The 15,431-nt window shown below is 39.1% G+C and overlaps 2 protein-coding genes across 3 annotated transcripts; both read left to right on the top strand.

Moving 5' to 3' along the window:
• Positions 1–1,453: 1,453 nt before the first annotated feature.
• LOC149702133 (uncharacterized) lies at positions 1,454–2,194 on the top strand. The gene is made up of 2 exons (XM_089865749.1): positions 1,454–1,588; positions 1,664–2,194. Exons 1-2 carry the CDS (start codon positions 1,462–1,464, stop codon positions 1,861–1,863), a joined length of 327 nt encoding a protein of 108 aa, XP_089721875.1. The 5' UTR covers positions 1,454–1,461; the 3' UTR covers positions 1,864–2,194.
• A 9,081-nt stretch (positions 2,195–11,275) lies between these two features.
• On the top strand, positions 11,276–15,203 carry LOC149702134 (myophilin-like). Of its 2 annotated transcripts, none has more exons than XM_089865750.1 (4): positions 11,276–11,476; positions 14,232–14,356; positions 14,424–14,628; positions 14,684–15,203. In XM_089865750.1, exons 1-4 carry the CDS (start codon positions 11,426–11,428, stop codon positions 14,861–14,863), a joined length of 561 nt encoding a protein of 186 aa, XP_089721876.1. In that variant the 5' UTR covers positions 11,276–11,425; the 3' UTR covers positions 14,864–15,203. The 2 variants fall into 2 exon arrangements, with proteins under 2 accessions (XP_089721876.1, XP_089721877.1); XM_089865751.1 differs by lacking the exon at positions 11,276–11,476 and adding an exon at positions 12,429–12,543.
• The last annotated feature ends 228 nt before the right edge of the window (positions 15,204–15,431 follow it).

Genomic DNA, 15,431 nt, shown 5'->3' on the forward strand with positions numbered 1-15,431 from the left:
TCGTTGTTACGACAAGTCAAGCTAAAGAAAATACAAATACTCGAGTAAGTTCAATTAAAAATTAATTTGGATCTAATTATTCTTGATTAATTAAATTGAATTAAGACTGAAATAATGATATTGTCGAATGACAGAGTTCAACGACGGTCATATCCAATGATAAATGCGCGTTTCCAAATGTTACGAAGGAAACTGCGTCGACATTGGGACCACCGTGGTCGGAGCAAAAGGTCATCGTAGGTCTAAGAGTCTGGCATTTGATTTGTCTCATATTGATTGGACTATTAATTTTGGGTAAGAATCAATTAATTCCGACAGAACGATTTTTTATTTTAATTGATTTAATGTTAAACGATTCTTAAATCGTCATGAAACTAATTATTAATAATTTTAAGCTCCTCCTCTCGGAGCATCGTCATTAAGATTAAATTTTATTCAAATAGTCGAATCAGACATCCGAAAGAAAGCCTTTGAAAATTTAAACGTAAAAGAAACGTAGTTCCAAATAAGAGAAACAATTCTAGATTTGGCCGCGAGTGTATGTAGATAACGCGCAAAAATGATTCAATTCGAGAGCTAGGATTGGAAGAAGATCTCACGAGAATCGTATACGTGCTGTTAAGGCCATTAGGACACCGTGTCCGATCTTGAGACCGCTTCAGGGACCCTATACTCGTTTTGTCCGACGAAATATAAAGAACGCGTGGAAAGGCCGGCCTGATAACGAGGCTTCTAGTTAGCAATGCCTTCGAGCGTATTGTCTCCGAGTGCCGGGGCACGCCGCTTTTCTACGTAATAATGAATTCGTCAGATTTCTCAACAAAACGCGGCTGTCGATCCCCACCCTTTCCAAGGGTGTAGTCTCCCTTGTTTAGCCGCCTTATTCTAATTACGATTAACGTCTCACTATCAAAATTCCACGACGTATTACGGAAGTTTGAAAAGAGTCGGTGTTGATAAGGTGGAGGAGTTTGATTTTGAGATGAACCGGCGCGGGTTTCGTTCCGGAGAGGGGTGTAGGTAATGGCATTCATTCGACGTCGGGGCCAGTAATTGACGAGTCTAATGAGAAAAGCGTGTTTTCGCTCCAATAAAATTTGCAATGACATATATTTCGCAAGGTTACAAACTATATTCGCCTTCCGTCTCATCGCGTAACGTCCAGGGCCTCACCCCGATACGAATAAAATGTCTAGCGCTACGATCAGGCGTAAGGCGAATTTAGCCTTAATAACCATTCATCTTTTTTCTCGCGTCAGAGACGTGACTTAACGCCTCGCTCCTATTACGAGGGGGGGAAAACTTTGTTATAGAAAAAAAAGATGAGTTTTGACGCGAAATATTTTTTGTCCGATTACAATGAATTTAGGCGTTGGTGAGTTTTCGTCTAGGAAATGCTGATTATTGGGGTTTTTTTGGTTTTCTTAACTATTTCTATTAGTTACGGCGCTGTGTTGTTTCATGAAATGTCGAGTTCCGAGAACGAAGGAAGAAATCGAGGAAAATCACAGGAGAAATAAAATGGTGAAAAGGTTTCGAAAACATCTTAGGAATTTAAGAGTCGAAGAAGAAATGGATTTAATTACTGGTAATTAATCCTTTCCCCCCCACTCCAAAATTGAAATACAATACCGAGTAATTATTTAATTTTTCTCTCTTTCAGTTATTCACGAAGTTGCTCGAATTCATCAAGACTCAAAATCAATTTCGTCAAAAATGTCTACATTGGACGATAAGTTATCGTACGATCGAGCCAATATCGAGAACTTTGAAAGTATCCGAGTGCAGGAAGACTCGACTCATCGTCCTTCGACGCTGCCCAATATTCTAGACGATGAAAATAAACTCATAAACAATTTATAGTTAATTAATTTTTACATAGTTAATTAATTCATAAAATCCCATCAGTAAAAGTCCCAATCATTTACACGCTCGCGCACGCGTATCGGGTGAATTAAGAGACATTGAACTAAACGTAAATACTATATGTCAATATAAATTGATTGATTATGTATTTGAAATTTTCTCGGGAGCGGTTTGTTTCGCGTTCTTCTTTAGACAAGTTAAAAAAACAAAAAACAAGATAGATTGTTTCTTGACGTTAAATACCTTTTAGGCTTTTTATTTCTTATCGATTTTCTTTAGAAAAATGCGTGTTGTATTTGACTTTTAGTCCGTTTTTTCGCAAATACGTATGACACGTTATTATTGGTTTTGTCTATCACGCTATATACATATAATTAAAAGAAAAAATAAAAATTAAATTTGTTTGGGTAAATGGGTTGCATCTAAGCGGTATTCGCAATATCGCGCTGTTAACGGAAATAAATCATGAACGAAACGTTTCGTTTTGGGTTGACGCAAGGAGCCTATCTCAATAGAGTGGGAAATTCGGCGGCTAATTTGATATTGCAAGCCTACGAGAAAACCTTCAATATCAGGTCGCTCTTAAAGACTGTGAAAGAGTATATTTTAATCGGTAGTCTATTAACCGCGTTTTATTTCAGTACCAAAGTGTATCAACTAAATGATAAAGAGGATGGACCTGGAACGCTTATAAACGTCAGCGTCTACAAATAATTATATTTCTAGATGAAAAAATTTATTTCCAAATTATTATTTAATATAGAATGTAGGAGTGTTCTTAAAACCAATGCACTTGTATTCATTTACGAAAGACAAAGAATGGAGCGAGTGCGGTTACAGCGTCACCGTCTTTACGAGTCCCTTTATTATAATATCGGGGGTCCCACGAGCCGAAACCGTTTCAACTTTGAAAAACTTTTATCTCGATTTCGGAGTGAGTTACGTCCTAAGTTGTAAACCTTTATAATCTAACGACTTATTTCTTCGCCGTTATAAGTTTCAGGCATTTTGCGGGGCTTCCTTCTGGGCAGTTACTTTAGTTATGACTCTCCTCAGTGTCCGCGACACGGTTCGATTCAATTCGGCGAGACAGAGGGATATTAAATCTCGTTTTTGGAAAGAACTAGCTCACTACACGTGGGCCAATGCCAGATATTTTCTGAACGAACGTAAATTACGCGTACTAATCATTGGGCTGGTTGGTATAACCGAGGGGCTTCATTTTGGGACGAACCATTTTCAGCGTATCCTCGAATATCGCCGGTGACCAGAGTCAACTTGCTCGGTTTATTATGGATGGTAGCCGTCACGTTTATTATCGTCAACTTCACGTCGAACATGAACTCGGATTTCACAGAAACGACCTACTTCAAAATGGATTCCCTAAAAAACATTTTCTCCCAAAACGAGAAGAAAATCTACGTTTTCGAAGACATCGTGTTAAAGGAGTACATAACCAGAAAGGTATACCTAGTAACAGCTCGGCTCCAAACTTTATAGAACTAAGCTATAGTTTCTTCAATCTTATCGCAGGCGTTCGAAGGTGACCCGGACTACGCCGACCTGATGGATACCCTAAATAATCACGGACGGGAAAAAATTCTTAAGCAGTATTCCGACTTAATTTTTGGCCACTGGATTTGGGAACAAGTGATGAAAAATGGATATTCCATCATTATAGACGAGATTATTTTTCAAGGCTTAGTTGAAGAGTCATTGATTGCGCAAAAAACTTCCGTTTACAACTACACTGGGAAATTTTATTATTCGCCACCTTTCCATCAGTCCTTCAAAGTATATCCGGTCTCCAAAGACAAAGGGCTGACTCGTCACGTCGATAACTTAAATTTATTGTAAGTTAATTCAAGGAAAACACTTTTATATCCAATTAAAGAAAATCTCTGTAACTTCCGTTTCTCGAAAGGCTATTGCGCTTGCAAGAGGCGGGCATTGTTTTTGGAAATTCAAAAGTCTACAAGTACAACTACGAAATTATGAAATGGAAGGAACCGAACAAACCCGCTTCGAGATTGGGCTTGAAAGGAGTCACCATTTCTCTCTATTTTTATCTGTTTTTCAATGCCTTGTCTTTGGTTGTGATCTTCATTGAATTGCGCGTACATCGCTAACTTTCGAAACGAGCTAATAGTTGGGCAAGATATTAAGTGTTACTCGATAAATAAATTGTTAGCGCCTAGGATAGTTCGTTAATACCCCAAAAATAGTGTAGATATTTGTATATTCTTCAGTACATATTAACGTTTTTATAGTACCGTTAGTGGAAATCAATGAAACTTCGCTTGTCGGTCATATCCCAGTTTTACTGTTTACGATTTTTTGAGCGTGTTTAGAAATAGCTCCACCCTTGCCATAATATTTAAGCCCATCCATTAAAATGATATTTGAAATCGATAAGTGTATTTTGTTTTATCCACGAAGTATAATCCATCATTTTAGTCAATGTTTATTGTTGGAAAATAATAGACATTAACTTACTAATGTAACAACGTATTGACCGTAAATAAAAGACGCTTCGATTATTATTCATTTCTTAATCGGAGTCCGAGCCGTAATATTGGTCAAACCATGAATAACACATTTCGCGTTGGTATAATTCAAGTAAAGTATTTTCACGTTTATCTAAAATAGAATTCATCCAGACAACGTAAACTTGATGTTTCACAAAATTTAGGAAAGCTATTTGATAGAGTCGCACCAATGTTTCATCGACGAATTCATGTCGGCCTTCGAAGTATCCTTTAACACCAGGCAAAGTCTAGTTATAACGAAAATCTCTTCCTTCAATTAATACCGAATGATTTATTTTAGTGTCGAACTGGTCTTCTTATCAGTCACCGACTGGGAAGAGCTTCCGATGGCCCAAGTCTTAGACAATTGGGTGCGTAAATAAATAGGACCTAATTGAGTTTTATGGTAATCTCCTCATTTTTACTTTTAGAACATCGAAACAGTTTTCAAACCGAAAACATTGTCGTCATTCGCTGTCAATGGGAGCGCCTTCGGATGCGCGGTTAGCAACGCCGTATTTTCGACTAATACCTTCATAATGTCAGGGGTGCCTTCGTCAGACGCGGTTTCCTTTTTAGAATCGACGATAGAAAACGTCGCTACAGATTTTCTAGTTAGTATAACAGGGAAATGCAAAGGTCCCTAGGCTAGATTGAAAAGTAAATTTCGTCTCAAGTCTCAGGCAGTGTACACACTCTGCTGGATTTGCTCGTCTTTCACCATGGCTTTACTAGAAGTCAACGTTCGGGACAAGCGAAAGCCATTTTCCAGGAGGAAAAAGAAGTTGTGGACCGAATTTAGTTACTTCTTATGGACGACGCTAATTCTATTCTACTACGAACGTACAGTTAGCTCGTGTTAAGCTCGATTTACAATTTTACTTCAATAACAAGCGGCCTTAACCGTATTTTCAGCCCTCAAACGGATTTCCAAGGTGACGAGAGTGAATTTCCTCTTTTTACTGTGGATGCTTTCCGTTACGTTCGTTACCATTCAATTCTCGTCTTCACTCAAATTGGATTTCGGCGAAACCGCTTACAATAAAATCGACAATATAGGAACGCTGCTAAAAAAGGACCATGACAAAATACTCATCCCCAAAAACTTTATCGAAGAAGAATTCATGGAGCGCAAGGTAAATGTATCGTACAGAAATTGAACGGATTAAACCTTTCTTGAAAGCCCTTGACGTTTAAACAGATTCGAGATGGAGACCTAGATTACATCGCTTTGAACAAAACCTTATCGAATCACCGAGTGAACAGACTGAAATTTGAACACTTCGTTGACGCTGTGACATTTTTCGATCGCTTCATAAAGAACAATTACTCTATAGTCATATCGGATTTTGTATTTAACGCAATTCTTGTCGATGACATCATCCAAGATATGGAAAAGGAGGGTTCAGTCGACATCAGAGGGACCCTATACTTTTCGCAACCGTTGCAAGAAGCCATACAAGCCTGTCCCATCTCCCAGAGATTCGATAAGAAACAAAACATCGTCAATATGAATAAATTGTACGTATTTTTAAGTGATCTTAAATATATAGGCGCTATTTCTTACATAATTTTATCATCCAGGATTCGGAGGACTTGGGAAGCGGGTATGAATTTCGCTCGTGGAATGATTAAAGAAAAGTTCGTTTTCGAGTATCTCAGATGGAGCGAACCGACCAAAACGGATTTCACCCTCGGATTTGCTAGCGGCAAAAGCATCATTTACCTGCATTTGGTTGGCAATTTCGTAGCCGCGATAATCCTACTTGTTGAAATGAAGTTGGGATCTAAAACCATGGTCCGCAAATTTACTAACAGATCTTTGTAAACGACCCATAATTAATCTTGTAGTACAATAATACGTAATCAATAAATATATGTTTAACCTCAAAATGTTTTCAAATGTTAATCGAGCGCGAAAACACGCTATCTAATTCAGCACTAAACTATTCCAGAAAATGAAATTTAGACCTATTTTTTACGTGTAGAAAATATATTCCTAATTAAACAACGTTTTGACGCATGATCTATTATCGTTAATCAGTTTGTTTATGACAATATTTAGGGCGTAGGATAAATTTGGTGTTCATCGTTTGACAATAATCGAAGTTGGGAAGTAACTTTTATGACATTAACGAAAACACGTTTGTTGTTTTCAGTTTACATTCGAGTACTTAATTCATAAAACAAAGTCGTTCGTCAAAACAAGTGACGTGACACGACAGGCTTGGGTTGAAACTAACAAACTTTCAGCGCTTGAAAGTCACTCGGACACTAGAGGCAGTTGGACACGGATCAAAAACGAAATATGGAAGATAGCAACTCTATTTTGCGAATAGGGGTCATCGAAGTAATTAAATTTGTTTGCAACTTGACCTTTAATTAAGGAGGTTTTTTTTCTTTTCAGGAAACTCAGTTGGTAGAATCCGTGAACCAAGGGCTGGCGGCATTCAAAGAAATGTTCGATAGGATTTACAATGTAACGTACGTACCATTAATGCCCTCACGCACGAGCCCGGCTTTAAACTTGTATAATCACGCAGGATTAACCTAATAGTTATTAAAGGACATAATTTTAACGGAATTAAATGGGACGAATTTCTTTTCCCAGAGGTAAACTAATTTTTTACCAACTTGAGCACCCGATGGTAAAATTTGGCGTCTTTTTTTCTAAGGGTGTTGACACGTTGTTTATGCCAATGGACTTGTCATTCTTCGGGGCCGATGGAGGACCCGTTTGTTGCAGATTTACGAGTATCGTCTACACTTCGTCAACAATTATTATGAGCAGAGCGCCATTAGTGGCCAAAATACCCACTTTGAAATTCTTGATCGTTGAACCGATGGTAGTGTAATATAAACCTTATCACTGGGGCGTATTTACCCCAGTTTTCTTGAACAGTTCTTAGCGGCGTTTATCGTTAGTTGGATATCAATTTCGTTCGTCATAGCCTTGACCATTAAGATTCGAGTGAGCAGCGTCTCGTGGTTTGACCAGTTTCAAAATTATTTGAGAAAAACCGTAGCGGTTTTCTTTTCTGAACGTGAGTATCTCTCAATTTCTTTAAAGTTCTAAGGCTGTAGCCTAAATTTTCATCTTGCAGCCATGATTAACGTCCCCTCGACTACCACGGTCAGATCACTCTGCTCAATTTGGCTGTTGGCCACTCTACTATTGGTCATTGAGCTAACCAGTCATTTGAAATCGGATTTCACGGATACCACCTTCCCGGTCATCGACTCTGTCGATGAGCTTATAAATAAGAAAACCGAAAATATCAGAATCCCTCAAAGATTTCTGGAAGAGAGAATGATATTACAAAAGGTAAAGATGACGCTAGCCCTTACAATTAACCTTTCAAACGACGTTTTCCATCGAAGGCGAAGTCTGACCAATCGGGTCTATTCGAGAAAGTGAGGAAAATTATTTTCAGTAAGGAAAGGAATCGTCCATCGCTTAGCGACTTCATTTTTGGAGAACCCGTCTTGGAGGACATCATCGATAAGGATGACGTTCTAATCATATCCGACATGAACTTGAAGATGCTACTTCACCAAAAATTTCTAAAAAACCCTTCCGCGTCTATCTACGATTTCATGGGCAAGTTCTACTACTCGACACCGATCACCAAATCCTTTTCAGTCTTTCCCGTTTCACTCAACAACACGAAAAAGACACTGGAAGAATATTCTAACCGACTGTAAGTACATCCGAGTTACCTACTACGCCCCGCGTTTCAATTTGTGGCCATAGCTCTAATTAGATTACTAATTGTAAGGCTACTGTTGATGAGGGAAAGCAGGTTGGATTACAAAATTAGAGAGGAACACGAGCTTGTATTTCGTTTTATCAGATGGTCAGCCCCGCCAGTGGCCATGGCCGAAAATATTGGATGGAAAAGCGTCGAAAGCCTCGCCACGTTGTACCTTTACGGCAATTGTATCGCCCTTCTAACTCTTCTCGTTGAAATCGTCATGAATCGATTATATACATTGAAGAATAATCGAAGTAAAAAAGTATTTCGAAAAAGATACCCGATAACATTTTTAAAATAACTCGTTGGAAAACTGCGATGAAAAATAAATTTAATTGCTAATAGCGTTTCGATTGAATTGATTGAAATAAAGGGTAGTGTATTTACAATTTCGAGTGTTTCTAGGCGAGAGAGATGTAAAAGTATAAGGAGCTATAGGAATTAGGCTTAAATAAAACCGTTCTTCGATATTTTTTGCCCTACATTTTTGCATCTTGGCTCGTGGTCGGGAGATGCGACTATTTTTAGCATCACTCCGGATGATTTTGGTTGGGGGAGTCACGCGCCGACAACTACAGTCCCGCGTTCATCTTACAAGAGCGAACGGGAAAACAGCGTAATTAGAGGCCGGGATAATGCGACAGTTACAGCTTCGAGCGTATTGGTTCTATTAAGATGAACGAGAATCGGAAGCGGGTTTGAATTCCTTCTTCGTTACTCCTACGAGATTCTTGTCGCGTTAATAAAGCTCCGAGAAAGCGGAGCCAAAACAAATCAAGCGAATATTACGCCCCCAAAGGAAACTTCACTGGTTTCGTACAACAATTCGATAACAGACTTAATTCTAATTGGGATTAAGTATGCGAAAGTAATTAAAGAGCTACGCTTTCTCGTTAATAACTCTAATCGAGGCGAAAATTTATTAGCAATTTGTTTTGGCTTAGGGTTATAGTACGCACCCATAATTTTCCGTTCTTTGGTGAGCTGGGTTTAGAATTTTAAAGGATTCGCCCGGTTTATAAATAACCCCTTCAACGAATCTATTAAAAGCGGAAATTGCTCCGCTTTGCCAAATAAGCCGGAAAAATGAATGGTCAGAAAAGATTTCAGATTAGAAAGCCACCTCTGTCTTCTCGGGTTTAGTTAACTTCGAACTGTCACTTTTAAACAATTATAAACAATGTCGCGCCTAAGTTAAATTCTGTTTATATTAGGTTCAGACAATGGGCATAACACGTTACCTTTAAAAGCGCTCGCAGACTGACTTATCGCTTTTCTTTAAACATTACGAAACTTTAGTTTCTGAATTTTTTAATTTTAAAAATAAACTTTGCAGACGTGACATTGGACAGACAACTGTTATTCTTAGAAATGAGTCTACACACGCCCTTAGAGTAGACCTAGACCCGCTGCGGTAACATCACTATAAAACATTTTTCAGAAAAAAGTAGACATTTTTTCCAAACGCCCGGCTATACCAAGACAGGCTTCTCTACTACCCACGCTTCGTACGGGTTTGCCAAATTATCAATACCGTGGAAACAGTAAAATCACTGGTAAAACAATAGCAATTGGAGGGATGGTCGTGGCCAAAAAGAATTTGAACAGACTTGACAGTCTGTTCAGATTTGGACCTATACTGTCAAATAGCAAATGTATTGTCAACGGGAGAAAGACATTGGCGGAGCGATACAATATAGTTCAATTCGTCAAAGACTATTAGTCATAATTCTCACGGGGTAGAAGCTACTTTCTCATTCTTACTATGATAATAATAACGAAGTGATTCAATCATTTTCGTCTGAATCACATTGTTACTACACAAGACGCCTGCCAAGAATTTCTCCACCCCCATCCATTCTATGGAAACAACAGAGTGCCAAGTTCTAGATAGACGAAGGAACAAGTCGTCGATATCCACGCGTGACCACGAATACAATGTTGATGAAAGAATACAAACTTTTTACTTTTGACTCAGGTAGAGAGAGAAGGGAGAGAGGTAGAGAGAGAAGGGAGAGAGGGAGGGAGAGAGAGAGAGCGTGGGCAAATCTAGGTGAAAATTGAATTTGAACAGAAGCCAAAGTTAAAAATAAGAATCTCCCCTCGAAAGATGACGCGCGCCACTGATAATATCCGACTAGATTTCGAAGATGGATACCCAACGTATTTTGCGTGACTGAAGTTTAAATATTCAATTCACGAAAGACTTAAATTAACCCACGCATTCAATCATAGCGTAAAGCCTGGACAATTATCTTGTTTATTTACTTTTGTGAAACTGTTTTCCGTGGATAATCAGATAATCTGACGTACGACTGACTTATCCATTCTTTTGTTGCCATTTTGGTTCTATCTTCAAAATCAACGGGGATAAATTTCTGTTTTAATCTGACACAGTCACAGACTATCTGTAATATCAGTTGTATAACAGTGTAAACTAACCCAAGGTTTTCTAATTCGAGTCCTGTTTAGGAAGCGCGCGCAAAAACGACGTCACACTCCTTAAGGAAAAAGAGCCTCAAGGAGTAGGTGGTAATTTTTTTAAATCCCCCCCTCTAAAAAAAATAGAACTTAAAACAAAATCTCAAAAATGACTCTAAACTGTCTTTTGAAACGGAAAAAACAGGCCAACTTGAAAGTGAGGGGGTTACCTTGGCACAGTACTAACCGCAACTAAATTATAAAACCATACCCACCGGGATTATACCCAATAATAACTTATCTTGTCTTTTGAAAATTAAAAAGGTTGATGAGACATAGTTGGAGGAGTTTATGTTCGAGATATATTTGTACCAGAGACTAAGGCCAACTCGACGTAACTTCAACCGCGTTTAAATAACGTTAAGCCCATCTTAGTTATCAATACCATCCTAGGTTGATACCGAGGAAAAATTTGGCTCGGTACGTTCAAGATACGTTGGCACCGTACACTTAGTCTTTAAGTACGATATTGCAACGGTATTTAAACAACGCTATCCGTACCTTCATCGTTAATAAAGAGTGGGGTTGATTAAAAGCAAAAAGTTGGAGGAGTTGGGCTCGAAAAAACGTTCTAGAAGTATCTATTTTTGGATGCCGTGGAGCAAGCGAGCGAGTGTGTTACACCGCCAACGAAATTTTCGCTTTCGGCTCTTTACACTTTAGGCCAAGTTAAGGAACGGTCAGACTTTGCGGATTCAGCAGTGCGCGAGTTTTCCTGACACAAACCGCCTTTGTTGAATTGAAATTAGCACCCGAGCGTCTCGCATTTCGTTCGAATCTCAGTAAGAAACAATCATGTCAAACAGAGGACCTTCCTACGGCCTTAGCGCCCAAGTTGCCAACAAAGTAAGTTCAAACATATTCTATTTTGGGGAATTGGACTTTCGCGCAAAATGAGGAATCGCTTTTTGTATACAATAACTTTTACGCTTTTAACTCGCCCTATTTAACCGCAAAACTCAAGATGTTTCCCCAAAGAGGAGGACAGGAAGTGTGAACTTGTTTCCACGTGCACTGCTTTACATTTTGAAATGAATTGCTTCGCCTAATTTTGTTTCTAGGATAAGCTTCAGTTGGTTGTTGAACTTTAACCTCAATCCAGTTTTCCTTATACCCGTCAATTTTCAGATGGTTTTAAGTACTTAAGGATGGCGTACTGTCTAAATAATATCAACCTTTGATTTATGTTACTCGATTTACCGTCTATATGAAAAACTTCAGGTTGCGTTTAAAATCACTCAAACCTGTTGAGCGGGTTTGCTTTTAGCATATGCCAGAAAAGATGACTGACTAAAAGCCCAGTCACCTAACCATATAACAACCCTGGCGCTGACTAGATCCCCTTATCCCCTTTATAAAGCTGGCTGGCGCATTAATCAGACATAAGGCGATTTGAAATGAATTTGGCAATAGTTGAAAATTCAGAAATAGATCAAATTACGTATAGTTTAGGCCAAGTTCTCATCTTTCAAAGAACTATTCGAAATTCCACAGAAAACTAATTTAAAATTGCTGGCATTTGTTCAGTAATTTTACTATATAGGCCATTTGGTTGGTGGTGCACTTTGAATATTCGCGATATTTGTATAATAGTTTGCGGGGGGTTTTGAGAATTGTACTTGGCCCTTGTCCAAATGCGTGGGACGTTTTGGCTCGTCCAGATCCGTCCGTATGTCGTAGGAGTGGCTTTGAGCTTTTTGAAGGGCGGAGTTCAGAAATGAGTCTTCAAGCCCGGTATGTCCCCCTTGCACCCGAGTATTTTGAGTAATAAGCGTAAAATAGATTGATATCCGGGTTGGCCACCACAAACTCCAGTCACTTTGAGTTTAGCGGACCTCCGAACAAGTGGTATATTACAAAACCCGTTGGAACTTTTAAACTAGATACTCGCGAAAGGATTAGATATGCCTCCAGTAAGTCCATTTTAATTTAATTTGTTTAATCTTAAGTCAATTTAAAAACTAAATGACTTGGAATAGTTTTTAAACGGAAAGATAATGAGTTGACCTAAACCACGCGGTGCTAATTTAACTCTTATCTGGTTTGAAGATCCGTATTGATCAATTCAGATACGAAGGCGTCAAAGTTTAATCTGAATTGGCGCGGTACATTGAACGCGACGTAAAATTACAAGGGGCTCTTTGAGGGCGATGTTGGCAGAGTTTTTGGCCAACGCTATTTCTCATCTAGGTGACGGATATAATCTATTTTAACATCAGTGTCAGGCGCTAACTGACAAGATGAATTGAATTCGCCATCTTACGACTTATACGCCCGATCTACGGTAGCTAGTTGACAATTTAAAATTATAACGTACCCATAAATTCCGTTGGAAATTGTACGATTTCAGCTGAAACATAGTGCTGTTTAGAAATTAAACTAATTTAGGTATAATGTAGATGAAAAATACCACGACTTGAAGAGATTAATTTCAACGCGACCGGCACGGACAAAAATTTCATTAAGACTGAGAAAGATTTTTTAAAATTTCGATAAAAAAAATCGTGAAATACAATGCTTCACAATAAAAAATATATTTTTGGCCAATTTTTTCGGTTGCTAGGTAAGCGTTTGAAATAATACCAAGAGTATATAATTTCTTATGTATATACATAGAAAGTGTGTCGCGATTTATGTTACCGGTTTAATGGACAAGTATATAGCATTGTTTGAACCTGACGTAAGTCACTTAGAACAGCAGTGATTTAGTACACTTGCAAGGGGAGTAAAGCAAATGGACTTAAAACATTTATGGGCTTTTATCTTTGATTACTCTCGGGGAGTGAAGTCTTAAGCCGATCCAAGCTTACTTTAAATAAATCCAGGATGGAAACGAGTTAGGCTTAGACGTATGGTAGTAGGCGTTTTATTAGAAACAGTTGTTTTTAGACGAAACTCGGAGGAAGGAATTATTTTTAACTTGTTGTCGAGGGTGGCTCCCAGCGACTGTGACGTCTACGAGATGTTAAAATAGAAAACGCGAGCTGTACCAAGAGCCTGAGGTATTGGATGACGCTATAGACCTTTCCATCGAAAGCCTCCAGCCATTCCTCTTCCGCCTTCGACAATATCCCCTCTCTAAAAACGGGAAAACTTATAACAGTTTCGTCGGAATGGTCTATGGCGCAACGACTGGTTGTAGGTCAGCCTCTTCGGGATCGAACGCCGAAATCTAAGGAAAATGTCAAGGGCCGCCTTTGACAAAGCTATAGCTCGATACCTCGGACAAGCGCTAGGCGGTTTCGGTTGAAAAGGCCCTTTGCACGTTGTAGGTCAGCTTTTTTTGGGAGTGCTCGCCTAAGACTTCCGCGATAAATTTCCTCCCTGGCTTGTTTATGTTAGTTTTAGTCCGTTGAAGTTTAAAAGATTCTGGCAAGTTTATAGAAAGGCAGATGTTTGCTTTTTCGCTTTATCTCTCGTCAACTGATGATACGCCAATTGGAACGAAGCGCGTCGCGGCAACAAACTGCTACGGATTAACAAATCCATTTTCAAGTGGAAATCCATTTGGCTTACGTTAAAATAAATGAAATATCGCGGATTGAAGTGACTCATAAATGACGCTGACGGTCTGCTCTTCTCTCTCTCCCTCCTTCCTTAGCTTGCCGGCAAGAGGGACGCTCAACTCGAAGGCGAGATCCTTATGTGGATCGAAGAGATTGTCGGAGAACGTCTCCCCAATGGTAGCTTCGAGGATGTCCTCCGTGACGGAATTATCCTTTGCAAGTAAGTAGTTAGCGCCATGACGAATAGTGTCCAATTAAGACAATGAACACGGACTCGTCTTTAACAGGTTGATGCAAAAGTTGATGCCCGGATCGGTGGCCAAGATCAACACGCAAGGCGGTCAGTTCAAGATGATGGAAAACATCACGAAATTCCAGGACTGCTGCAAGAAATACGGTGTCCCCGAACAAGACGTCTTCCAAACAGTCGACCTCTACGAGAGGAGAAATATTCCTCAAGTAGCCCAATGTCTCTTAGCCCTCGGCAGAACGGTAAGTCTGATTATTTCCCCCTTGGTTTGTAGAATAACATTCATTTCTTTGGCAGTGCTACGTCCACCCCGAGTTCAAAGGTCCCTTCTTGGGCCCCAAGCCCTCCGAAGAGAACAAGAGGCACTTCACGGAAGAGCAATTGCGCGCCGGTGAAGGCATCATCAACTTGCAATACGGTACCAACGAAGGCGCCAACGCCAGCGGCATGAACTTTGGCAACACCCGACACATGTAAAAGACCTTCAACCCCGTATACCGAAGAATTTTAACTTTAAAGGATGAAAATACGTTATTATTTATTGGAGAATTTTTGTAACGACTTAATTCACTTCCCTTTCTATGTCCCTTGTATAATTTAACACCAGAATTGTTATGTACGATGGTGGCAAACATCTTTGGCCTTGACTTATTTTGATCCCGCGAAAGAAGTTTCGATATTATTATTATTATAAACGATTGTAATTTTAATTTAATTAATTAGATTTAAATGAAAATTTTGTACAAAATATTCAACAACTAAGGCTACGATTTGAAATAGACTAATACGTGGAAATAAATCTATTTCATCCAAGGGGTACAGTCTCGAAATTTTCACTCGATTATAATTTTTGGAAACATCTCCTTACCAGGCTCCCTAAGTTGCCAAGACTTAATGACAGGGTTTAGACATACCCAAGGGATACGTCTGAAATTGTAGATAATGTCGAGCGAGTTCAACTGCAAACCACCCCACAATGTTTTGATAATTTTATCGAGACCAAGCCACGGTAATATTCATAGTTACACGTACTTCGTTACTAGGG

Source organism: Phalangium opilio, unplaced genomic scaffold (genome assembly GCF_054372755.1).
Source record: "Phalangium opilio isolate 3A_F unplaced genomic scaffold, DU_Popi_V2 ptg000017l_1, whole genome shotgun sequence".
Lineage (NCBI taxonomy): Eukaryota > Metazoa > Arthropoda > Arachnida > Opiliones > Phalangiidae > Phalangium > Phalangium opilio.